Genomic DNA, 27,072 nt, shown 5'->3' on the forward strand with positions numbered 1-27,072 from the left:
AAGTAAAACGTATCTTGTCCTGTATTCTCCGCTCCAAGGGTAGGTACTGAGCGGTATGCCTCTCCGGACCCAGGTCGTTGAACCTTCACACCCGCTTTAAACTGCATTGGGCCGGCGGGCGGACCCAGCGCATGACACAAAACTGTTGCTAGGCGGTGAAGTATAAAAAAGAGCCATTAACAACGTTTATTTGAACATGTATTTAATAACAAAAGAAACATTCCGTCATGATTTCAGAAATATAATGTTTACAAAAAGATGAAAAGAGTATTATGCATGAAAGTATCATATAAGACTGCTCAAAATTCTACTCACTAACGGAAGCGTTCGACTTCATTATCACAACACGGCTTCATGCCAATTTTGTGATTTTGCCTGTAATTTGTGACTTATACATTGTAACCATAAAACGGGAATGCTGCGTTATCCCGAGGCCTGTTTCGTTAACATTTGCTCCCATGCATTTGCTGCCCTGCTGCATTCTCTCCACCAGGGGCTGGTCCTGTCTGCGGTGGCTATCCGTCTGCCTGGGATGTTTGTCTGTATCCAGTCTACTGAACACTCTCACCAACACTAAATTTGTCTTGAAGCACAGGATAACACAACGGAGGTTGGTTTGGGTCAACACCTGGCGCCATCATCGTCTGGCCTGGTGGCGCCCCTACCGGCGGATATAGAGGAGCCGGGACACTCTTGACAACACAGCCAGGTTCTGCAGCCTCGCCTTCTATGGCTTCGCCGAAACCTAGCGTGAAATATATATTATCCCAGGAGTAGAACGGGTACGACGGATGAAATTCACCTAACTCATCCACGTCGACAGGTCCTTGTACTGCTTGGGTTTCCTCCTTTTCTTCACCCGCCTTCCTGTGTTCGAGTTTATATTGTTTCTGGAAGAACGGGAGCGGGACCAAAGACACAGGCGCTGAAAACAGATAAGATAAAAATCAGGCAAAAAGTATTCAACCAGTGGCAAAACATCTAACTATGGCAAGCTAAAGAGGAAATGGTTCAAGGAGCTGAAAGTTTATTCAAAAGGTTAAATTAGCATTCAAAGACGTAAAAACTTGTTGATTTATGCTACTTACGAATTGGTTGCATGCCTCCATACATAGTTTGCATCGGCACCGGTTGCTCTGTGATGGCAGCACTGCCGCTTAGTTGTTTCCTTTGGTAGAGGTTAAAGTTACCCGGTACCGGTATGGTTCCAACGTTAAATGGAAGTTCTATTATGATTGGTAAGCCTGTGCATAGGCCTATTGGATCAACCCAGATCTAAATCAAGAGAAAAAAATCACAGGTGTTGGAAGAGAAGTATTAGACGAGGTGCCTGCAGGTAACAGTAATGAAGGCATGCGTGTTACAATTTTACCTCAGGACTACTGCAACTCTCTTCTCTCCTTTGTGCAGCATGATGGTTTAAGTCATCAAATGTGCGAGGGACCTTCGCCATCGATTACCGTTACTGGCAGCTTCCGACAAGTCTTCACCAAGACCAACTGACGCACCATCTCACTTCACTACGTCAAGCCATCTGACGAGCGTCCTACCCTTCTCCTCTTACCACTCTTACTACTGTAACAGAGGTGCCTGGCATAATCTCAATGTTGGGAGAAGGGTAGGTCAGAGTAAGATATTATTCTCCTTCCAAGTTGTTGTCTTATTGTCTTAATGGAGTGGGACTAAATATAGTAAGCATAATCGAACATAAGACATTTGGCATTTAAAATGACGGCAGCGTTCTGCCATTTGATAACGTATCACCCACCTCAACATGATAAAAGAATTGGCAGTAGGTGAACATCGGGGAATCCGGTGATGGTGATTGTGGTGCGCATGGAGGAACTTGAATCGTGTCATCTAACTGCACCGTCTGGCCAGCGGGTATGATGCCAAAATCCTGACATGTCAATTCGTTTTCTTCGGATTCTTTGTGGCCAGTTATGTTACACTTAACTTTCTGAAAAATGGAATGGTGGAAAAATTATTTGTGCATTGGTCGCGGTGACATATTGAAATAAACTCCTTAAACACACAAAGGAAATTTCAAGTTCCACCTGTCATCTCTAGTCAGTTGCTCTTATGAGCAGTTACATCATTTCAAGTTCCGTGTAAGAAAAACAGTCAGGGTTGGACTTGTCTCACTAATAGTAGTGGACTTGGTCAAATTCTCGTGAAGCCCGTTTCGAATATGGTCGCAAATATGTATAGCGGATTGACAAATCTGTAAATTCGGCGAACTGAATGAGGCGAATTGAAATCTTAAGGCATTCTCGTGATCAATACGTAACACCAAAATTTCTCAGTTTTACGACTAATGTATTTCAAAAGCAACATACCCGTTTAAACATGACTGATGCCTTCAGTATCCTGTTAGAAGGATTAGTGACTGTTCCCGTGACCTTCACTGCTTCTCCACACACATACACGCCCTTGTCCAGTCGGAACTCGCACGTGACTTTCGGTGTTGCGCAACACAAGCAGCAGAACGTTCCGTCTTTCGACATCTCAACTGGTTCCTAGAAGAGCGCAACACGACATCATGAATACCCGAACAAGCATGCTAAGGTCAACCATATCCAGATCAAAACAAGCATTCATAACAGTAAAACGTCTGTATGTGACGCACAAGGATGTCTACAAATATCAATCTAGAGGTTGTGACAATGTCTCCGGCTCTTGTGTTTTTCTTGCGTGGTCTGACTAGTGTGTGGTCTCCTCGTATTGGAGTGGTTATGGTTCTTTCTCAGGTCAGGTTGTCACTGGATATGATGACTCTCTGAGAGACCGACTGTGACTTGGATCAAAGGCAAGCCCAAGTGACCCGACAGCGTAACCTAAAGAATCTGTGATCCGTAAGGACAAGGACTCGTTTACTTCTTCCAATGGAATTCACACAAAAAACTACTGACGTACGAGTAAAAGGTTTGTGATGTAGCGCATCGTTCAAAAACTGAAGTACGATGATTTCAAATCAGTTCATTTGTAACCAAACAGATTACGAGGACGAATACATAGAAGTAGTCTTCGTCAATCGTTATTCCTGGTTGATGCGGAGCCTCACTATTGTATAGATGCAGGTACGTACCCTAGCTGCGGTGTAACACTGATTCAAATCGACCGGTGTGGTCACCGTAAAGAACTTCGTCACTTCGTGGTCGAACCCCATTGGGATATCTACGGAGCACTTTAATTTGTACCTGACGTGCGCGTACTCGCTTTCCATGGATGTCTTCATGGCCATGTGGCTGTTGAGATGAAACCGAAATGGGTACGTGTAGCGGTTCGGCGGCATCTTACCCTGCGAAGCTGGAGAAAAATGGAGAAATGGATTTGTGTCTGAGACAAGTCTGTGCCTGGTTAGCCCCCGTAGGGGTAACCTGGTCTTGTGGTCGAATTCTGATTGATCTGCACATACTGGATTATACGGAACCGACTTATAAAAATTGCCACCAAGACCAGGCCACTGACCTTTTCGAGCCCGCATCCATTAAATAACCAACATGACAAGATTCGAGACCCAGGCCTCAGATGGATTTACCCAACGTAGACACGAGTAACAAACGATTGTAATACCTGGTGTGTATAACTGGATCTTTTCATGAATAATCTCTGTCTTCTCCAAATAGACCTTACGATGCCGCCCAGTCCCTTCAGTTATTCTCACATAATCTGTGCCCTTTGCTTCAATGGAAATTCCTGAAATGGAACAAGTGTATCGTTTTCATGTTCGGTTACAGGGTGTTACAAGTATTTAAAAGATAATGAAAAGCACCAAGAAATCCCTAACTGCTAATAAATCATTTAAAAAAGGGGCAGCATGCATGGAATTAGAAGCCTGTCTAATTTGGTTCGTACATCTTGTACCCACTGCAATCGCTATAATCAAAATACGATACGCCTGTGAGAAAATGTGTGACTCGCTCTACCAAAACTAGGCGCTTGTCGCATCTGAACTCGACAGGTTGATACGGACTTGTTGTTCATTTCCCTATTGTAGACCTTTTGTGAAATCTATTACAAACTGATTTGGTCACATTTCACAAAAGGTCTACAATAGGGAAATGAACAACAAGTCCGTATCAACCTGTCAAGTTCAGATGCGACAAGCGCCTAGTTTTGGTAGAGCGGGTCACATGTGTCATTGAATCAGGTCAGTTTTTAGCTATCGTCACACCATGCTGGAGTCATACATGGCGCATCTTCTTATGCTAGTATCGCTAAGAATAAAAACATGAATTTTACCTCGGACATTCAATTCCTCCAGAATTTCCATGGTAACGTAACCATCAACATATTCTCCTGGGAGATAGGATCCATGTCGCCTGCTTAAGGTTATTTCTAGTATGTTCACCTTCCCCATATTTATGAAGTACTACACTGGTACTGGTACTGGTGCTGGTTTTGATGATGTCCTACACGAAGGTTCGCTCAAACTAAGATGTCAGTTGTGTGCGAGAAGTATTTCCAAAGGTTTCCATTGTTCCTGAGATGGAAATACACATGAAGTAATGGTGTAACTCTCAACTCGACAACATTATTGGCATATGACAGTTAGCATAAATTTGAACAAGACCGCGTTCTATTAGCGTCTGTTTTCCTGGCTACCAAGCTTCAGCGCCGCATTTGATGTTGTTTCCTTCCAGCGAAAGTATATTGTATTTGATCAGTTACCCAAAGATTCCGGTTACCAACATCACCGCTTGCGATCAACACGATTTTTTGTTTTGCATCTCTATAGCCTCCATGGCAAAAGCACATTCAACTATTAATCGTCTAATGCGCTGTGGCCAATACAACGGTAACCATGGTGATACTGTTACCAGTTCTAGAGACGATTGTAGCACGAAATATATATACATGTATCTATCGCTTATCAAATCAGCCTGGAATTGTCTCCATAATTTTACCCGCATACAGGGAGGGGGAGCCGTTGATTGGAGCGCTGACCTGCCTATATGCCATCATTGCATTCTAACAAATTGACACAATTACTATTTCAGATGACAGAAAATTAGCTAGGAGTGGATACACAGTCATTACAGTGTCCGTGGAGGAAATATTGCACAAGTTCACTTTCGCATTCATAAGTTCAAGCATTGTTCTACCGTGTGGGGCATCATGAATTAAATGTAGTTGCGTTTAAGCAACATTTAGATGTACAGAACGATAGACAAATGATCATGTCCTTACTGTCTTTTAAGGTAGTACCGCACTCGCAATCCATTCGCTGATCTTATACTCATAGCCAACATTCAAAAACACAATCAGAAATTTACAGCCCAAAGCTATCCTGCCCAACTGCTAAGGATACGGTAATACATGTACATACCTACCACTAGCGTATACGTACGGCCATTTAGTCAGACTCAGCTCCAATACAGATAGTTGAGATGGTAATCATTGGCTCCACGGAGTGTACATGAACAGCTAGCAGCAGTGAGAATACTGGCCTTGCCAACCCACAAACGAAACAAATTCCCGGAAAAATTCACACAAAGTTTTGCCTTCTTCACAATCGCCGGGACAATGTCGAGTACCAATTTCCCCCACCATTCATGTTGAATACGGAATACCAAAATGAGAATGCATCTCCTAGCTAGCTCACGATGTTCTAATGGATTCAGTGTCAAGGTCGATAATGGGTTGCCAGGGAGAATCTGGATCGATAACAACAGCATCAGCTGTAGCTCCTAGGAGAGCATCTTTTCAGGGCGGTTAATGTGGTGGCGTCAGTTACGAATACGACCGACTAATGATATATGTACATGTACATATAATCAAGAATTAATAAAGACTAAATAAAGCACCTTGTTGTCAAAATTTGATACCTAATGCAAGCTGAGGCTGTTTTAGGCCTATTGCATCCAAATTCTTAGTCTTTAAAAAGTCTTGATGATATGATGGAGTAGGTCTATTTCTACTGTGCTTGGCGCTGTAAACCAGCCTTGTCCCAATGGTGGCGGTCGTCCATGAATTATCACTTGTTCAAGACGGATGCAGTGTGAACGTCGCATCGGCGAACGTATCGCAGCCGACACCAAATCGGATGGTTATCGACCCCGTTCTTAACACTGACAGTCTTAAACAGGCTTTTGTGTCACCCCTCCTGAAAAAGCCATCACTAGATTGTGAAGTTCTGAAGAATTACAGGCCAGTCAGTAACCTTTCCTTCATTTCCAAAGTCCTGGAAAGAGTTGTAGCATCGCGATTGAATGCTTCATACATGACAACCCACGATCTTCATGATTCATATCAGTCGGCCTACAAAGCAGGACATTCGACAGAGACTGCGGTGCTCAAGGTTCAGAACGACCAAAGAACCATGGCGGACCAACGTGGAGCTGCAGTTCTCGTGCTATTGGACTTAAAGTAGATCTCTCCATCTTACTGGATAGGCTTCAGAATCTCCTGGGCATCACCGGATTAGCCCTCGAGAGGTTCCGTTCCTACTTATCTCAGCGCACACAGCAGGTTGTGATAAACGGTGCTAAGTCCAACGTGAAACACCTTGACTATGGAGTCCCTCAGGGGGTGTATCCCCATTTCGCCTACACCCATTTCGCCTACACCCATTTCGCCTATTACCCATTTCGCCTACCCCCATTACGCCTACCCCCATTTCGCCTACACCCATTTCGCCTACTCACCATTTCGCCTACACCCACTTCGCCTATTCACCATTTCGCCTACTCACCATTTCGCCTACTTACCATTTCGCCTACTCAGCATTTCGCCTACTCACCACTGTGTTCACCTATAACTGAGTTCACTTCAGGCTGAGACAATAAATCAAACTTAATGAATTCCTTAAAAACAAATGCAAGTGAATCCTATTATATGCAATGTTTAATACTTGAACTATTTATGAAAGCTGTGAGGAAGAGATACCTGTATATTCAGCTAAATCACTTTGTAATCACTTTGTAATTTAATAATTAACATTAAACCAATTAGTAGTAAACCAATTAATCTAGCCAATAAACATGCATAATTGATTATTATACACTGAGTGTGTTTCTTTGTGATGTTTTGCTCAAACTAACACTTAACGTAACTCAATGCTGGCAAGTGTTCTTACAATACACAAAATGCATCCATATGAAAGCCATTTTCATCGATGTCAGATTATCAAGCTCTTGACCCTACTCATGGCCCTACTCAGTTCGTCTGATAGTATTTAGTTGGTATTTAGTTGGATAAACTGCATCTTTCTAAAAGCATTACAAAATTCTGGCACCAATAGACATTTCAAATTAGACTAGAAGGCTGAAACATCTTTTGAATTTGAAGTCACTATCATGGAGACACTTTTGGAAAGGAGGACATTGAGATACATCGAACATATATTCAAATCAGATAACATTTACTTAATGTTATGTAAGAACTTGTTACTGGAGGGAAGCGCGTCGTACCTGAGTAAAAACTTTATCAAAATCAGTCGGAAATATGGTTTTTGTAAATATGACGCTGTCCGCATAAATTACTCATATTCAATTGTAAATGGAGTTGATGAGAACACTGAATCATTTAGAATCGCACAGCAAAGAGGTACTAAAATTGAGGGATTCCGGTCATTGTCTCTTATCAAAGGAAGAGTTAGGACAAATTATAGACTTCCTTTGCACTATTTAATAATACATAAGATACGTTTTTGTAATGCACTTAAGGTTCAAAGACAAGTTAATCTGCACTATGCACAACAATCTGTACTAGTTTTGTACGAATAAACATTATATATTATAAAACATTTGAAATGATGTAGGCGAAATGGGTAATAGGCGAAATGGTAAATAGGCGAAATGGGTGTTGGCGAAATGGTGAGTAGGCGAAATGGTGAGTAGGCGAAATGGATAATATGCGAAATGGTGAATAGGCGAAATGGGTGTAGGCGAAATGGTGAGTAGGCGAAATGGTGAGTAGGCGAAATGGTGAGTAGGCGAAATGGGTAAATTTTGTAGGCGAAATGGGTGTAGGCGAAATGGGTGTAGGCGAAATGGGGATGAACCCCTCAGGGGTCTGTTTTGGGACCCTTGTTGTTCCTTATTTACATTCTTCCACTTGGTGACATTCTGAAGGGCTGCTCCATTAGTCCATTAATTAATTTATTTATTAATTAATTTATAGATAAATAAATAAATTAATAAATAAATAAATGAATAAATTAATTAATTAATTATAGTTAATTAATTAATTAATATTCTAATTCTAATATTTAGGTTGACCCGCGGTTTTGCATTGAAATGCTGAAACTTTTGCACCGTGTCTTCTCTAGATTAGTATTTTCAGATACACTGTCTTGCCTGTTATTTCCTTCAGAGAATAAATCCATTATATTAGTAACAAACAAAGCAGGGCGGAAATAACAGCAACATCAACAACAAAATTAGAAAAGAAACATTTACATTTATTTACACCGTTTTACAATGTATATACATGTTTATACATGGATGCATAAATTACAGTGAGAAAATGTACAAATAACTTAACACGTGTAATATGCAATGTCCAATCTGTGGACCGGTTGGAATTATGTTCCGTTGAATCTGAACACACAAAATTTTATCCAATCACAATCCGTACATGCATGACGTCAACGCTGCACCTGGCCTCACTGTATTTCGGTTCTGGTACAGACAGACTCCCGAGGCAGTTACAAGAGACACTGGCTTTTCGAATGCGTAAATGCTTCACAACGACGTATGATTTGACAACAAATATTCGGTATAGGTCTATATATACTATAGCGCACTCACACAGTGTCAACATTCATAACTAAAAAAATGCTGACAGTCAAATTTTCAAACTAGTAATTGTGAGTCACGTGAACAGTTTTGTTCAATTTCCGGAATACACATGTACAGTACAATGTCAATGTACATGTAAATGACCAAATCTTATTCAATGATAGTTTTCTGTTGATCTGACCCTACTCACGAGGCTAGATGATAGCATCAAGCCTCTGCTGCACGAATAACACCTTATTTTCATTCATTTTCCCGAAATCTATTGCAGTACCAGCACTCCACTTGCGAAATGAAAATATCGCTAAGTCAGTTTGCAAGACAAGTAACTTAAACATTACAAAGTCTTTCAAAATGCAATACTGTATTCGTTTTCATGTCAACTCATCCTCGTTTGAAGTCAATCGCCTTTCCTACTGCTAGTTATCCCTGAGCTACCTGCAAAAACGCAACCTCCAACCCATGTGTCCAAGGTCATAGTCTATGGCAATATGCGTGGGGTGAAGCCAAATAATGTTACTTTTTGCCACAACCCATCCGTATCGATCAGCAGCGGCACCGATGACCGCTCTCATCAACATCAAGCACCAACACACCGCCTCGTATCAAGGCTTCAACATCCGTATGCGCATGCGCAGTGCATGCTATGGCAACGACCTTGACCCAAGCTCGATCAGCTCGGCAAATGGTAGCACCTCATGATTCCTCCATCCACCGCTAGGAGTTTCTACCGGAACGACGAAAGAAGTTGGGCCTCGTTCAGCGTCGCATCGACATCAGCATCTGACTTTCTGTTTTGCGGACATTTTCGTGTTTTTATGCACCGGCTGTTGTGAAGTACCAACCCGGCTGGGCACTGGCAACCAGCCACGCACGGCTTCACACACGTTTCTTTTTTATCGTAGTTGTCGCACGTTAACGGGCAGGCGGGTCCGCAAGTGTCCCATATTGCTCCGATCGGACATTTGGGTGCTGGAAAGAGACAAGAGATACGGCACATGAATAAAGGTTAGTCACAAAAAAATCAAAAGATGAAAAGCGACTGCAGAGGCGGCTGTAAAAGCCAGAATAGAATAAGGTATAAAAGCACTGCTTATAAGGTCTATCTCAGCACAAGCGTTCCACGTCGCATATCAAATGAAAGGCATTTGGTACTACTGCCGATAAACAAGAGCGGACAGCACTACCAAGAATTCTTACAGATATTACGGCTGTGATTAATGACGGAAAATGGTAAACACTGACTAATCGTCCACAATATCAGCAGCAATTTCTTAGAATTAATTTTGATAATTCCGATAATGCTGATAGTGGGCTAATTGGTAGAGTAAACAAGTCAAGTGAGTTACTTTGGTATTTTGTCTCTGCTGAACAGGAAGGATATCATGCTTGAAATACATTGATTTCTATTTATTTTACATTTTTGATATACATGTTACTCTGTCCAGATAGTTATTTAAGACCATTTTGCCCTACGTGGTAGTAGGTGTTGTCCCCTGGATAATTAGTCCAAGTCTAACTTCTACATCCTGGATCCTTTAATCCAACACTATAAATCAAAACAGTGAAGAGGTTTCTACTACCGGGTATTCGAAAGATGAGTCACAAAATTAGTTAAATCACTCGCGCTATCTTGATAACGGATATTCATAATTTTGAATTTGATCTCGTGATTGCAAAGCAAGGGAGACAAATGAAGCAGATTTAATTTTAAATCAACTTTGCTAAATCTTTTCATTAGCACATAAAGGGGGAACGCGTGTATAGGCAGAAGCCAGGTAGATCAAATTGTGTTACACGAATTTGTCAATAGGGGTCTCTACTATCTCACAAAGCCATCGAGGCTATTCACGCTTGGCGACCCAGGCAACAGGAGATTAGTCACCCGAAGACCATGAATTCCCCCGGCAAGCTCCTGCCCATCGCCCCCTTTAAGAAGTCATATCACGATTTTGGCAATTAGTTATGGTGATGAAGCAGCAGGTTTTAAGAATTCCGTAAGCTGAACCGGCGCAGTGATAGCAGTGATCTTCAGTAACAAATGTCATATAGATGATGCTTATTCATTAAGATCCCATTAAGACTTTCCCATTTCTCTCAAAGCCCCGACCGATCTTATCCCACTCAGGCAATCAAGGGTCGCGCTGGCCAACAAGACTCGGCACTCGTAAACAAATTTGTGGAGTGAAGGACTGATTCCGCTGGAGCTCTTGCAGACTTCGGTCGCCGACACAATAAAACCTCACTTGGCACCTGCGGGGTATTGGGTAATTTGAATTACCCACCGTTGGTAGAAGCTACAGTATAATGACCTTAGCTCGATTGAGAGAGAGAGGCCATATCGTCTAATCATTGGGACAGTCGTAGATCCCATCTTAAAGATTCTGAGAAAACGTGGCAGGCTTCTTCAGACTGATAGATAAGGGTTGCAGATAGCCAGGACGGGTATTATGAAGACACCCTAATGATCATTACCACTTGAATCAAGAAGCACGCTCTGTCCGAGGAGTTTAGATATCGGGAAGAATTATACTCAGCAACGAGAATTGGTATCAGTTGCTGTGCGCATGAACACAGTATCATAATTTGGAAAGCGCAATGTTTATCCTATATATTTTCATCAGTTTGTTAAAGGCAGCATTCATCTCTCTATAGCTGCACATCCGCTATGAGCAGCACTATCTACCTCATCAGACATTCTACTCACAAACCTCAAACAGTCTATCTCAAATGGAAAACTGATGATGGTCACACTGATTGGGCTACGCTTGGCAACTGTCTGTCCCAGTGCCACGTCTTTCTTATAAAGGCAAGGCACGCTGCTCGAAGGTTTAATGACAAGGAAACTCAGCTTACCTCCACAGAACCTCGGCGTTCTCCACTCTCCAATATCGACACCTTCTCTCTTGCATAGACTCTGATAGGCCGTCATGGCCTCGCACGAACACTGCTGGTTGCTGGGGCAGTCGCATACGTCAGTCACACAAGACCTGGAAGGGAAATTCGGATGATTAAAATCTTAATCAACCAATAACACCCAAAATGATTGAGGGTAATGGGAACCAATTTTAAAAGCTTTCAATTCCTACTGCAAGCTTCGACACTGTGACTTTGACCTGAGATGATCCCCGCAATACGTCATAAGTGCACGTGTCTCAACTACCATGTGACAAAACTACATCAAGTCACCTGCAGTGTCATTCTATTGGCCGTTCCTTGCAAGATGGTCACCGATTTTGTATTCTAGATGGTCTCTCATTACCTGAAGTTGGTGTTGATGTGGAAACATACAGAATTCCTGCAATTCCTTTTATAAGTAAGCATGTTAAATGAGATATTTTGCCTACCTGTAATATGGTTTGACGTCCACAACATCTCGACACGGTTTAAAGGCAGCACTAAAGAAAAACCCGCACTCGTGATGTGCCAGAAGTTTCCTCGAGAAAGAGTTTCCACATGGTGTCGTTTTTGCCTTCTTCTTGGTTTTCTGACATGCCGATTTACTCCCTACTCGCCAGGTATCGCCAAAAAGCTCTGAGTCCAAATACATTTGCCCGTCCTTTCCGACAAAATCGTCCGAATCGAGTCCGTTGAAATTTCCGCAGAGTCCGCAGAGTTTGTTCCTGTAAGATGGTGGCATCGTGACTTCGAGGTAGCTGTCCCCGTCCCAGATAACCTTGATTCCGTGTGGGGTTGCAAACGTCACGGAGTGCCCCTCTTTTGTTATCGTGAACTCCCCCGCCCTCTCGAATGGAATCTGCACGCGTTTTCGGTCCACCTTGACGACGAGTCGCTGTTGTAGATGCACCCGGGTTCCATTGATGTAGATGGTCGCCATCTTTGTCCACGCGTAACTCTCGGTCAATCTCGCGTGGTTTCGAACCCGGACTTGGAAGCTACTTCCATGGCACGTCCTAACCAGTGTGTACTTGCATCTGCCTTGGAAGTTGAAGATTTTCCCGTCGAAACTTCTGTAATGGGGATCTCCGAACACGGTGCAAACTGCGTCACCTTAAAGAGGAAAATGTTAACGTAAAACCTTTGCAAATGTTGATCGAGATTTCAACAGTAAGTTTTCTTCTTCCTGTCGGCGCTCTTAGATTCCAGTAATGTAGTTTCATGTCAACACAAGTATTCAGCTCGGATCTACACCAAATAGTGGCTGTTCGAAGTGCAATGCACGAGGAAACCTACGCTAAATAGCGCATCATTGTCACAGACCGAGGTGTGTAAGCAGGAAAGAAAACATCTTGCCGATTGAAAAAAATGAAAATCTACTCACTCTCCACGCATCTTGGACAGCACTCTCCAGGCAGCTGCTGCAGGCGTTGACCTCGTGGGCACTCTAGTTCGTTATTGCATTGGGCACCTTGACAGTGGACGGCACCGTTGTCACACTTGCACGTGGTACATTGTTCTTTCTTCCAAGTTGAACCATGCTGCAAGTAAAAAATAAAACTCTCTTGAAGGATATCGCCATATCGGAAGGGTTGAAAGAGGAGCAATAGTATACAAGGAATGAAGGTCACTAAAGCAGATACAAAAGAGACAGATGCCCCACAATATAATTTCACTAATACATGTAACTGCTGCCCCAAACACGGAAACGCTGGATGCCACATTAATACATATTACTGATAGAACTTATCAATTGATCCCTTGGTGAAATCGCCCGAGAGATCAATACGGGGCGATGTTCATTGAGATTACGGTCGATACTTCGGATTCAGGTTTGGTGTGTCTATGCTTCCGAGCTAAGCACTTGAATGTGAATACTTAGTAATGATGCGGTGATGACATTTTGGTTGACGGGGATCGGGAGTAAGTAAAAGGCATTCATCCACATTAAGATTATTGTCAACCATGGTCAACGTTATGTTAGATAGATCATGGGAGACAGTTTTTTAACTTACGTCATATGTCTTTCCGTTACTATCACACTGTTTTTTCGGCTTGCATCTCGGGCAGCACTGGCCCTCGTCCGTCACTTGGTCCTCGCGAGGGCAGTTGACCAACGGGCAGGACTGGGCTTTACACAGGGACGTACCGTCCTGGAGGAGAAGGAGCAAAGAAATTGAAATATGATATTGCCATACGAGAGGATCGTTTCTCGGAAAGAAATCAGAAGATTATGATAGAAACAGCTTGGTATATTGATCTTCTTGTTGTGCTAGATGTAGACGAGAGATTGACTGTTGTGCAGCAGCTGCCGGCCTTATTTTTACACTTTTTTTATAGGTTTCTACTTTTGCGAAAGGCGCGCCCGGTCCGCAGGCTTTTGGTGACAGAAATGGCAGTCCGTGGTATGATTTGCTGTGCTTAGTATCATTTATTGTCAGACCGTTGACCGAAAGAGTCAACGTATAGACCACTCCTGAAAGTCTGTCCAATGTACAGATAGGGAGTTCCTTAAAACATTAACACCGACACAGCCAAGTGGACAAACGTCCTTGCTGATATTTTATCTAAACTTCCACTCGGATAAGCTTTATTCTGACTTTCTTAGGAGAAAAGGGAGCGAAGTCTGAAAGTGGTAAGCTGATCAATATCGCGTCATAATGAATAGGGATGGTTCTTGGTTTATAACCATATGGAAATGTCGTGAGACCAACTAATTTCGGGTGCCAAATAACCACAAATATCCAAGTTTAGATAGCAAAACTGATAATGATTGTGCTGTCGACAAAGAGAACTGGGAAGTGCCTAACCCGGAACACGTGCTGGGACTTGATATCGCGGCCCCTTGCGGTGAGACGCCCGGCGCCCTTGGAACAACAATGGAGCGCCAGCTGCGAAGCGGCCATTTTGGAATTTTTGAAACTCTCGCCGGCCACATGCAAATCACAACATGGGGGCAACGATGATTACGCTGTCAAAATCACACAATCTGACCTCCTGTTTTCAAAACGAATTAGAGTTGTGGGTCAAGTTGAAGTTTCGGTCAGAAGTTTTGATGAAATTTAGTCATTTTACACCTACCTGACACACGCACGAGGTACAAGCGTCTGCTTCAAATGTGGCGCCTTTTCTGTAGACATGGCGACCGAATAGACAATGGTTCTTCAGATTCCAGGTGGTTCGGGATCCTACAAAAGAGAGGGGATGATTAGACTCATGACTACATTAAACTCTTCTTCATCTTCTTCTTAATATTCACGATCATATTTTGTTGCAAACATTGTAGTGTTTGGTAAGAATAAATAAAGATCTGGGGGACAAAAAATTACTATGACTATATGAAGGTCCTGTCCAAGGAGCCAATAATGTGCTCACGTGCTCTCCATACAGTTATTCAAAGAAATATTTTTGTCCAGAATACTGTCTACGCTGTGCAAAGAAAAATCACCCTGGGGCGTCGGTAAAAATGTTTCTGCCAGACTTTTCGAGCAAGCCCCGTCGAGTATGTGCGTCTAGGCGACCACCCGCCTCCCCTTAACTCATTGCTTGAAGAGGCCTCTGCCAGTCACTCAACGCGCCATAATTCTATCAAACTACAAACACCACCATCGTTCAGATCTCACTCAAGATCTCGTTGGGACGTGAACAGCCACTCCCCTGGTTTAGGAGGGGGTAATTACCCATTCATGCTGTCAGCTTGACCAACTTCAACAACACTCGACCAGTCGTTGACTTTTGCTCGAGTTTTATTTTTCCAAATATTTCAAAAATGAAGTGGTATCGTTTTAAGACGCCAGAGTATATTTAGCGGGAGGTTCATGACATCACTCCTGACGCCTTCGGGTGATATTTCTTTGCTTAGAGTAGACACATTTCTGTGGCGATGGTAATTTCTAGTCTTCCGTGTTTGATTCACACGAATGAGTTGTTTACCCTTGGCTACTGTATTGTCTTCCGACGCCAAACTTCTAATTATTCATTGAGATATCACAGGAAATCGTGTCCATATTTACAACAAACATTATTGCAAATTTGCTGGGTGTTTCTGAGATTATGTCAATGCTTTTTTAGCTTATCGATCCTTTCGTTCTATCTCATTTGAAATACATAAACATGATATCTCTCCTGACGGTATTGGTTTTTTTCAGAAGTAGAAAGCTTTTGGAAGGCTTGAAGCAATAAAAGAGCCAAACATCTTCCCAATAATCAATCAGACGGCATTCCATACACTTGTATCAAAATCACAAAGACAAAATCAATGAGGATATTGGTGGAGGGAACTTGAACCATCGTGGGCATTAACGGTGTACTTACAAAACTGATGATGGGCACGATCTATAAATTCAAGTTTGGGACACTTCTTGAGATGCTTTCGGGTCATCCAGCGCCATATACATGTACGTTTGTACTCCCCTGGTGATCAGGGCTAGACAAGGAAACTACATAAACCGCATCTTACCTGTGCACACTGGACAGCAGGTCCCTTCCTCGTGGATTATGAAGGTAGCCGGACAGTTTGCGACAGGGCAGGCTTTCTTCGAGCAGATGGTATTTCCATTATGACATTTACACGAAACACAGGGATCTTGGGTCGACTGGAATGTTTCACCATCTTGAAATGTTTCACCATCAACTGAACAACCTGCAAATAGAAATAGAAGTTAGTACATTTTTATGTTACACCAGATAGATGTACGTTTTCGTTCAATCCGCGGCCATTTTGTCGGTGCGTCGTCCGCGCCAGAAGTCTTCTGAAGCATGCTCTATGCGTGTTCCTTTTCCATGATATTTGTATTTGATGTGGTGAAACGTACCTGTGCAGGCCGGGCAGCATTGTCCAGGTATCTTGGTGGGGTTGGAGCATGGGACATGGCACTTCTTTACTGTATCCGTCACGGCTCCTACCTGGAAATATAAAATATTCATGGAACATTGGATAACGGATCGAGGTTCATTGAGAAATGGGCAAAATCATTGTCTGAGATGTTACATACAAATAGTACATGTATGGTTTTTGGAATCAATTGCCTCTTTGGGCTAGCCGCTTTGCTACCTCAGCAGTGGTTGTGATCATCGGCATGAATATACGTCGGTGTGATTTTAAGCAATTTCCGATAGTAAAATATAGTATAACTGGAACTCTTCTCCGACGCACACACTCTTGGCCAATTGGTGTCCATCCTCAGTCGTAAACAGCAAACTCTCAAGGCCGGGGTGAGCGCAGCATGGAAGAAGATCGACTACGACACAGACGAAAAAGAAGGACTATTACCTGACAAGTTAGCACCCTACACGGGTCGGAGGGATCCGTCCACGTCTCTCCACTGTTGTAGGAGACTCCATTATGGACACATCCTTTGCACACGTCACAGCATGAATTGGTCGGCTTGGGATAGAGGATCTGGTGGCAGCCATCGAGAGGGGCACACGTGGTCTTGGCACACGTTACTTCACCACCCTGGGGATGAAAATGGCATGAATTATGAGAACAGGAAATGATAGCTATCACTCAGAGATAAAGTCTTTTTCCCCCATGATTTTCTCAATCTTATAGCAATTTTAAGTCAAAGTCGGAGAATTCAATACATCTATAGGAGTTTCAAGTTAGAGTACATGTATATAAAATATCGGCTCCGCTAAAACGTACCGCTTTACCGATACATGTACGTGGATGTTTATTTTCTTCTGCACCCAATATACGATCAGTAGCTAAGCAGATGGGGACCCCAATCTCTCTATCCACTTAATTCACCACTTAATTGCGCCGATAATGATAAGGGGACACGGGTAAAGTGCACAGCAGTCGAGAGTGTAATGCATCGATCTATTACAGCTGGTCGTGTATTAGAAGCAAGGACAATCGCATTGGTTTCCATCTTTGCAAATCCCAGTGTAGAAGTAGAAAACGTCCCCCTGTAAACATTGCCTGTCCTATTGTATTGTGACGGTTAGAGAATATAGTCCATCAGAGCTCATAGATTAGGCTGCATTATAGAATCCTTCATTCTACACTAGGACAGTAAGTTCTTACTTCTACAGCTGGACTGGTCAGTGACTTTCTCAGTAACACCATTAATCACCTACCATATAAACTGAATGGGTTGGTTACTACAAGGGCTACACAGTCGGGTTTAAAAGATGTTTTTGAAAGTGTATTTACCTTGCAAATGCACTTGATACACGGATCGTTTGCGACTAGATTCACTTTGACTTCTTTGCCCTCTTCTTCACACGTGGCCACGGAACCTGCAAATATAGTGAAAATGGAATGCATAAGAAAATAATTCTGTTTATACTTCTGTTTATGACCTTGGGCAAACTATTTTTCCTTTTTTGCAACGTTAGACGGAGGTGTGAAACTGTGCTGTTTATGTAGTAAGAAGCCTTTATTCGTCATCAAACGATAGGGTAGGACTGTCTCCATAGGGAATACCTTTACATTCCCACCAGCGCTATGAATTAGGCACACATGAAGTAGTCCATGATAAAGCGGTGAAGTCGGCATTTTAGAACGAATCACAAAGTGGAATTTAAAGCTACTTATATATACATTGTATGTGTTCTTTTGTCCGCTCATTTAAACTTATTTTAATCCTATAAAAGAGTCACCAGTTTTGAAGAAGTCTGTGTTCTCTAATTGGATGGGCTATACATGTACTTGTGTATTATTATGGAAGACGAGTCAATAGTCCCTTTTGGATGAAGTCTACAGGGTGTCACAGAAAAAACAACTTGATAAGTGTTTACGGGGCAACCCATAAAAAATCGTAACGTGTAGTTGCATGCGCTGAGCACTGAGAAAGGCAGGTGACTCATGAGCGACGAAACCCCGTCGCGATTCTGATTGTTCTGTGGATAAAACGATATTTCTGTCCCAAATCCGCCGCCAGAAACACCTTGGATTATAGGCTATATAGATCTGATGGGCAAGCCAGGGACTTGGATTTGATTAGTCAAAAGGTCAATAGAGTTACCGGGTATCTTCAGTTGTCGGGGCACCCCAAGACTGAGAAGCACGTAGCAATCTAGCACTGATTACCATAGAAATCAACCCTGCCTACTGTGATACCGTGACCTTTTATCAGCTGTCTTGCATGAAAGCCAAGGACGCTCCTTATTTTAAGAAAGCAATCAAGTGAGTCAATAATGTCAGCTAGCGCATAAATTATAATCGAACCGGCGACCTTCGGATTATCAAACCGCTCATACCTATGGCGCTATGGGTCCTTATCTCTGCCGAATTAACCCATGCGCAACAACATAGATAACATGACAATCGCTCACCCTTTAATGTCTCATATTATGTGAACAAATAAATACTAACAACACAACAATAAAGTAGTTTTCCACAAATTGGTAATAGCTGTTCAAAAGAGGCTAACTTTTATAATCATTTGAGTGGTTACTAAGATTTGTCAAGTCGTTGTTATCAATAGGTTTGGCTGCCTTTGAAGTGACCCCGGGCCCCATACCACCCACTCTCGGAAACTTTACTCACCCATCGCACTATATTATTAATCATATTTGAACAGGTTCTATGTACTGTCAAGATAGTTCAATGACAAACATAGTGGCAATCTTCACTTTTTGATCAACATTGATTGTATACGAGTTTTTCGAAGCCTTTTTCAGTTGTCAGGTAGGTCAGATTGAGTTGCAGGAAGTCACTCATAGAGGTCACTCCTGATCTCACAGCACATAAAAACTATCGAACCATACCTAAATCAATCAGCACACACACAATAGGAGGACACATTTTTCAGGGGACATTCAAAACTGCTACACCGTATGGCTACACTTGCCGTGTATGTCATAGCCGTGGGTGCAAAGACGAATGCTTACAGGGTGGTCGCCTTTCTGTTTGCCCAAGACGTCTCCAGTAGGTCACCCTGGCAAGGGACAATTAGGACAGGGCCGTCTCGATTGTGCAGTGCGCATTAGCCGAAAATTGGTCGAAGATAAGAATCTCGTGGTTTGTTAGTTCGAGTAAAGAGGAGTTTAATTGCATTAACAAAATTTTAAGAATTCGTGGGACCATGGGGTAAGTTTCGTGAACAGAGAGTTCACGTCACGCCAGAACACTGCACTGCAGAATACTGGCTGACGCGAACTACTATAAAGTATCTGCGATGGATTTTAAATTAACCTGGTTTAAGCATTTTGATTAAATTTGCATCGTCGAAGGCAAGATTAGCAGATGAATTTGTAAACTTGATACATCTATGAAACATGGTGAGATTATACCTATCACAGTGTCAACTACAAGACCCCTGCCGCGCCCCGAATGACCTCCTTGCCAAGGGCGACGCGTGTCACAGTCAAGTCTAAAACTGTCAACTCGTGAAACTGACCGCCACCGAAAGAGGAGATTGTCCATCCCGAGGACCCTTCCCATTGTCCCCGTGTGTAGAAAGCGTATTTTAATTCGCTCAAGTTTATTTGTTGAGAATCTTTAACATGGAAACATAGAGTTCTGTCCGCCAGTTTGGAGCCAAGTAAAATCAGGTTATTGGGTCCTCTGCAGTGTACTTGGACCGGTTCAAGAGACGTAGAAGCATTTCGGACACCGTTACCGGTAAACCCAAAAAAGATTTGGCATTAGTTGCTCAACTAAACAGTGGCCTCACGCAAGAAAGCGCTACTAAAAAAATACGGTTTTGTGCTTTTTTACACAGCGACAGATGCGTTAGTCGGCTGTGCTCGGTTAGAGATGTTACAGTAGTTAGGACCAGTACATGATGTGCTGTTCCCAGGTTTCAGCACTAAGTTAGTATATATAGGTTAGATTTGTGATGTTTGCAAAGATGATTTTTTTTGGTACAACCGTAGGAATTTCCCCCCTCCCACTAAAAGGCTTCTGCAACAGGCCACGATTTTCGTTGATGCGTATGCGCTCCTCTGAACGGGTTAAGGAAGTGAGCAAAGACGAACACCTCCTCAAAAACAGAAACCCGACCCGCCCTCGACCAAAAACCGCACCAAAATAGCCGGAGATGTAAGACATTCCCCTGGGCAGTGAAGAGGACACCGCTTACAAAAACGAACAAGATTGAGAATAAAGGTCACGTCAACAGGACAAGGGCTATAATTTGTGACGACATGATTTCCACGCGACACTCTTGAATAAAAACGTCTGCATTTTTTTCTAATAAGACGAGAGGTGTTTTTCTTCCGCCTGCGCCTCGTTTGGTAAACCTTTGTAATTTAACAGGCCTATTTTGACATCATAGGCCTACCCAGCTATTTTGCCAATTTGTTCTATAAACTTGGCTAATTTACTTGCCGGTTAAATTCCTGAATGCGGTGAGACAAGATACATGATTCCTACTTTGATGGGTTGGCTGGGAAAGGTCGACATCACATTTTGTTCAAACTCGGGATCCCGGTCACTTGGTTGTGACTCTGTTCACAAGATTTTTTGTCTTTCCATTAGAATAGGGGTCACAACTGAATTGGCTCTACAGAGCATGGAAAATGACGTGCTTGAAAAAGACATTTCACATTTTTGTAAATTTTGTAACACACTTTATATGCCTCTTACAGAAAATAAACCGACTTAATCAACAACCACCCATACGATTTAAATAGGATGTTTTATTTAAGCTGATAATTTGTTTATGTAGTTAGGGTGTTTACATATCCTTAAATGTATTTGGTCCGATCTTGAAATTGTCAAATCTAGGATGCGTAATATAAGAAGTGCGGCGGGAGTATTTATTTTGTAAATTTGAAATCCAGCCAGGATTTGTTAACTATCAGTGAATAAACGTTGAGGCTACACGTTTTGTAAAGTTGACCATCAGATCAAGGACCGGTTTTCCAAAAGAACGTTAGTCACAAGTGCTGGTGGTGCATAATTATAGATGTACGTTCAAATTGTCAATGTTTTGACGATCATATACATATCTTTGAAAGGACAATATCGGAAATATATGAGAATGAGAAGTTGGAATGATATTTTAGCTGCTTGGTACACCTTTTCCATGGCCTTATTTGAGATGCTAGGTCTGAAATTGGATGTCACCATGCTATTGTTGAAATTCTCACACAGTTCAGATTCCACAGAAGTGTTATTCCATTGGCAAACCCAATGCAAACAAACTCGCTAACTGCTCGAGATTATCATTGTTTTAGCCTTGAATCCGCCAATAAAACACTCTTTCTGGCGCCATATCTTGGCGTCAAAGGGAGGCGCGGTCTTTGTGAACGTGGTCCGCCTGTCCCCAAAATGTCTCAGCGCGGTTGGGAAATCTCTTAGGCCTATTACTTGGCGTGTGTGTACACAAGTCGTTATCAGTTTTCCAACAATTTTATCGATCTGTTTCGATACTGAATTTAGTTTCTAGGCCCAGGAAATGGTAAAACTACATTTTGATACGTTCATTTACAAGTCTTGTGAATTGAGTTTGCCCTGTAATTAAGGTGATTTTGTCATTGCGGTTATCAAGTCCGTGGTTGAGACGATACCGACAGGTGGGGCCTGCATAAAAACGTATTGACGTATTTCTGCCTCTTGTAGTAAATATGAAACATACCCATTAGTCTCAAAACAAATCATGTAATTTACTTTGCGTTTACGTTAACTATGTGTACGTGTAGGCGTTATCTCCTTCCATTAGACTTAACGCTGAAAGTAGCTAGCTTCTTTTGAACAACATGCGCCCTGGTAGCTAATTTGTCAGTTTATGAAAGGACTGTAAATCAAATACTATAATCGGCTGCAAATTACGTGTTACTTTTTCAAACATCGTTAAATACTTATAACCAAATCAAACTTGCTCCCAAACATGCTTTGGTGAATAGCTTTTGTTTGATCACCCGAAGTATGTTCATCTAATTAATTGGCTGTTTAATTGGTTGTTTGCGAGTTGATTAGGGTCGCATCTTGTTTGATCAGATCAGATTCTCGTCTTCTGTATCTCTGTTGCGGTACGCAGTTCGGACGGTTCAAACTTTCACTTTTATGTTTGGCAATAATTTTTACCAAAAAATTACTGACTACTTCTCAACTAATTTGGTAATCATTGGAGTGCACCTATGATCAAGCGATGAGAGAGTTAAACAAACAATACGACTTCAACAAAATGGTGAAATACGACACAATATGTATGATATACATGAACATATAAATCAAAAGCATTATTACATCATGAGTATACCAGGGTTTATTATAATAATTTTTAGGGAATAGGAGCTCTCTGGTTATACGTATAGGCTTTACAATTATTATTTGGCCAAGATTTAAACATCCTATAAACCTAAGGAAACAATTTCATATTTCACTCTCTGTCCTGCCATCTAAAAACCTTATTCTATATTCCAAAATAAGGTTGCTTTGGTTATTGGTGTCAGAGCTAACCAATTTTGACCCCCCTTTAATGTCAGCGAATTGTTGCATTAAACATTACAGATACATTTTATTAAAATATGAAAATGTACATTTGAATGTAAAAAATATCAGTCAATCTTACCTGCTATAAATGCGAAAGCCCCACCAAACAGCATGCAAGATACGAACAGCGAAACGAAAGCAACAGTACTCCACGTGGCAGCCATGCTTTAATTTAAATCCTGAAACTTTCCAATAAATAAACAAATAGATCCGAAATTATAAACAAAGAATTAAAAATCACAGTATAGTCCAAGAGTGATTTGATTTTCGTGTGCAGCTGGACAAGCTTAGGCGGATATGATGGTTTGATGCAGACTCCGTGAGTTTTATACGGAGAATGTGATTTTCACTCATTGCTAGTTTCTGACTGTCACCTCAAGTTCTATTTGGATTGGACTGTCAGACACTTAATCCGCGAGACTCGGTGGGGGATTGGGCACTGACATGACTGAGCCGTGATTGCGCTGATTGGCATATTCGTCCCCAGGGTGTGAATGGGCCTGGGGACAATTATCACTGACTTGGTATTATTTTAGATGTTTTGATTATCTAATTTGAATGCAAACTCCATTTATGTGATATTATTGGCTGTTTTTGCCGAAGGCGAAAAAGGTATTCTGAAAAATATGCATGAATGATGTTTTATTCTTTCTGACCTTGAAAAGGGAATGTGCCCCGAGTGTGGGACTTTTCTAGAAACCATGGGCGAAGTTTATTTTTAGAATTTGATGGTACTTTCCCGATGTCAAAACCGATACGGGGTAGGTTAATACATCGTACTGCACTAAGCGTCGCCATGTAATTGGCATTGGCCTTTTGGAGTACAGAACATACACGTTCTAAACACACATCAATGGTAAAAAAACATGCCTTTGTCGAGTTAAAGTGAGCGAGTTTTTATGTTCCCTTTCATTTAGATGCATCGTCTCTAAAGCATGGGGTATTCATTGGCTTCAACTATTGAATTTCAATCTACTTTTCGAATCTTTAACCAAGTTTTATTCTAAACAGCCATATTTATTCTATTATCACATTTGCAGTAACATGAAATTCCTCTAATCCATGTAATCTTGGAGACGAGGGCAGCACCAATCCGCTCTAGCCTGCGGTCTCCCGACCCAGATAATTACCCTAATTAGCATACCTGACTCCTAATTAGCATACCGCACGATTTAGATCTGAACACAACTCACTCCTGACCGAAATAGCATCACTTTTTTAGGTGTGATTTACTCTAAAATTTGCTGTAGTTTACAGTAAAACAGTGTTAAAAATTAAGTCTTTCGAACCCCGCCCCACAGACAAATAAGCTTTGAAAGCACTTCTGTTGATCTTATTAACAGTTTCATGAGAATAGTGTTGCCAATATTTTACGGCGTTTAGCAGGCCCGTCGTCAGACCAATTTTGGCGCCTGCGCTATCTGTTGTCATAGAACTCGGCACGCGCTTATAAAGTACGTGTAGTTTACATTCATTATAAAACAGTTTTAAAAACTAAGTCTATCGAAACCCGCCCAATTAACGACAAAATAAGCTTTGGACGCATTTCTGTTTATTTTATTAACAGTATCATGGGATTAGCGTTGCCAATGTTTTCACGGCGTTCAGCGGTCACGTCGTGAGGCAAATTTGGGACCTCGGATTCTAATGGCAAGTGCAAATCAGGCCATGTTTGTTTGGTAATAAGACGTAGGAATAACATGTAACGATATTCTACGGGAGACGTTTCTGACTTGGATTAATTGGCAACAAAGGTACTCTCCTCGGGCTGATTATGCGTCTATCAGCAACCGTTACCGTCCTCATCACTTCTCTCCAATTCCTTTCCGCGAACACTTGTTCTGGTCAGCGAACCAGTCAGGGCTACAAGTTCCACCGAATCAACACAGTTCATTTTCTCGGCAGCCAACTTCTTTTGCTTTTCGGTCTCTCTTCGTTCGCGCCGGTATCTCAATAAACTAAACACCAGCGCGCCACAAGTGATTATTACAGCGCCCACTAAGGGCAGCACCGTTGGGTAATGTCCAAGAACCACGAGTTGTAAACAATACGTCATCGGGATACTTGAAACTAAGACTGTAGACACCAAAGCTGCAGGAGCTTTCCAAAAAGCCGCCAAATATAACGTCTGAGCAAGCAAGGAAAAGAATATGTAGCAAGAGAGATAAATCCATTGCAAGGGGCTTGGAGGGAATTGCCACAACCCGAGTGCGGTGGCTGGGATAGCCGAGAGAACTGCATTGGTAAGACTACACTGTGCCAACGCCGTCGGAAAGAAGACTTTCCCACAACGCCGGATAAAAATGTAGTTGCAGGAGACAGCAATAGCCGAACCGAATGCTATTACTCCTGCAATCTCGCGAGAAATCACCAGACCCCGTGGTTTGTTATTTCCCCCAATTTCCGTGAAATTCTCAGTTCTGTTCACGATGTCGTTGAAGGAAAGAGTCATGTTGATGAATCCTTCAGATGTGTTCAAATTATTTTTCAAAATGGATACAAAAGCTTGACGAGAAACTCCGGCTGGATAACCAGCAGTACGCCGAAAATTATCACAACAGTGATTACAGCGTCCACCTTAGTGAAGAGTTCCTTGAGATAAAAATGCCCGATTATGCCTATCAGAATGAGACAAAGAAGATTTATTGCACTTGTGTCCCCATAGTTCATATGCGACGCAGCCAAGTAGAAGAGGGCGTTATTGAGCGCATTTCCTGTCGCAGCAAACCAAAGATAGCGATTTTTCATCAGTAGCACTGATTTCCTCTTGTAAAGCGAGCACGACACAGCTAAAACAAATATCGCGAGGCCACGAAATACTAGTATTTCGAATGAATCCATTTCACCTGTTAGTTTGAAGAACATACCCCCGATAGCACCCGATAATGCTGACAATAAAGCGAGAGAAACTCCCGCTGTTCGGATTATGAACTTCTTGGCATTCTCTTTGAGCGTTGCCCGCTTTCCTGATGTGGGATCTTCACCCTCTCTCTCGTGGTCCCCTTTACATGGCATTTGGTTGTGTTCTAGAATCGTCTCTCAGAGACATGCTACCTGTAAAAGGTAATGTGTAAGGTATAATAGGTAAAAGGTAAAGGGTAATCGATTGATGTCCGATTGTCTCACAAGATACCACCAGCCAAGAGGACGAAGGCCAATCGATTTCGACTACCTTTTTATGTAACTATGTGTCTAAAATATGCCAATTCAATTTCGTTCCCTTCCCAGATGCTAGTGGGTACCCGCCATGCAGAGCAGCCTGCACGTTACCATCGGTATTTACCACGCCACACACCCACTTTTCTTGGTGCCCTCTTGCAGTGTCAAGCTATTTGTACACGGAACACCATAGACCGGCCTGACCCGTCCCCTACACGAGGTCTGGTATCATGCGTTGCATCAGTTAATGTCGTTGCCGTGGTAATCATAATGGTATTTACCGACGTGTACCCTTGAACTCGCGCGGTGGACGGCGCGACCGACATGTTATCGGATAGGAAGTGTCATATCATACTTGTCACATGTCGTCCTGAACCTCATGGTCTATACTCCCTAACATAGCCGGGGTGTATCTTGATGAGATGAAAAAAGCTTGGCGGTCAAGATGGTTACATGTCGACCCATTTGTTTTAGAACACCCTACAATTTACTCACCTCCCTGCTCTGCTCCATGTCTGAGGAAATGTTAAGACGGTCAACTTGTATGTAATTGCGCTGTCGTATCATAATTTGGATAGGTCTATGTAGGGCTACTACATATCATGTATGATGTAGGCCTTGTTTGCACAACTGGTGCAATCACGGTGTCTAATTCATATGGCAATTTGATTTCGATTGGGTCAGAATGATTGTTTATCATATCATATAGTTCAAAGGATGTCATTGTTTTGCGAAATTCGCGGAGTTACAATAGTCCCTGACTGTTCCATTTTGACGTATTTCACGAGACAGGACAAGTTCGTGATCATATAATTCGCAAGAGTCATCGACCTTCGCGCCAGAGGGCGAGTGTGCGTGGCGGGCCTACGAGAAAGCCTT

General features: G+C 42.3%; 2 protein-coding genes across 6 annotated transcripts; both read right to left on the bottom strand.

Moving 5' to 3' along the window:
* Nucleotides 1-204: 204 nt before the first annotated feature.
* Nucleotides 205-5,617, bottom strand: LOC135499711 (arrestin domain-containing protein 2-like). 3 transcript variants are annotated; one of them, XM_064790647.1, is made up of 8 exons: nt 5,354-5,617; nt 4,246-4,486; nt 3,577-3,699; nt 3,089-3,309; nt 2,340-2,519; nt 1,769-1,960; nt 1,089-1,275; nt 205-925 (listed from the first exon to the last, which is right to left on the bottom strand). In XM_064790647.1, exons 2-8 carry the CDS (start codon nt 4,361-4,363, stop codon nt 552-554), a joined length of 1,395 nt encoding a protein of 464 aa, XP_064646717.1. In that variant the 5' UTR covers nt 4,364-4,486; nt 5,354-5,617; the 3' UTR covers nt 205-551. The 3 variants fall into 3 exon arrangements, with proteins under 3 accessions (XP_064646717.1, XP_064646716.1, XP_064646715.1); XM_064790646.1 differs by having other exon boundaries at nt 5,337-5,617; XM_064790645.1 differs by having other exon boundaries at nt 5,333-5,617.
* Nucleotides 5,618-8,386: 2,769 nt separating this feature from the next.
* On the bottom strand, nt 8,387-26,828 carry LOC135499968 (BMP-binding endothelial regulator protein-like). Of its 3 annotated transcripts, none has more exons than XM_064791043.1 (12): nt 26,689-26,828; nt 25,881-26,088; nt 17,803-17,888; nt 16,915-17,100; nt 16,457-16,547; nt 16,102-16,284; nt 14,724-14,830; nt 13,658-13,795; nt 13,027-13,183; nt 12,092-12,755; nt 11,601-11,734; nt 8,387-9,716 (listed from the first exon to the last, which is right to left on the bottom strand). In XM_064791043.1, the coding sequence occupies exons 2-12, from the start codon at nt 26,047-26,049 to the stop codon at nt 9,472-9,474; spliced, it is 2,160 nt and encodes a 719-aa protein (XP_064647113.1). In that variant the 5' UTR covers nt 26,050-26,088; nt 26,689-26,828; the 3' UTR covers nt 8,387-9,471. The 3 variants fall into 3 exon arrangements, with proteins under 3 accessions (XP_064647113.1, XP_064647115.1, XP_064647114.1); XM_064791045.1 differs by lacking the exon at nt 26,689-26,828 and adding an exon at nt 23,114-23,219 and having other exon boundaries at nt 25,902-25,952; XM_064791044.1 differs by lacking the exons at nt 25,881-26,088; nt 26,689-26,828 and adding an exon at nt 23,114-23,541.
* Between the last annotated feature and the right edge of the window lie 244 nt (nt 26,829-27,072).

The sequence above is a fragment of the Lineus longissimus genome, chromosome 15 (genome assembly GCF_910592395.1).
Source record: "Lineus longissimus chromosome 15, tnLinLong1.2, whole genome shotgun sequence".
In the NCBI taxonomy this organism is placed as follows: Eukaryota; Metazoa; Nemertea; class Pilidiophora; order Heteronemertea; family Lineidae; genus Lineus; species Lineus longissimus.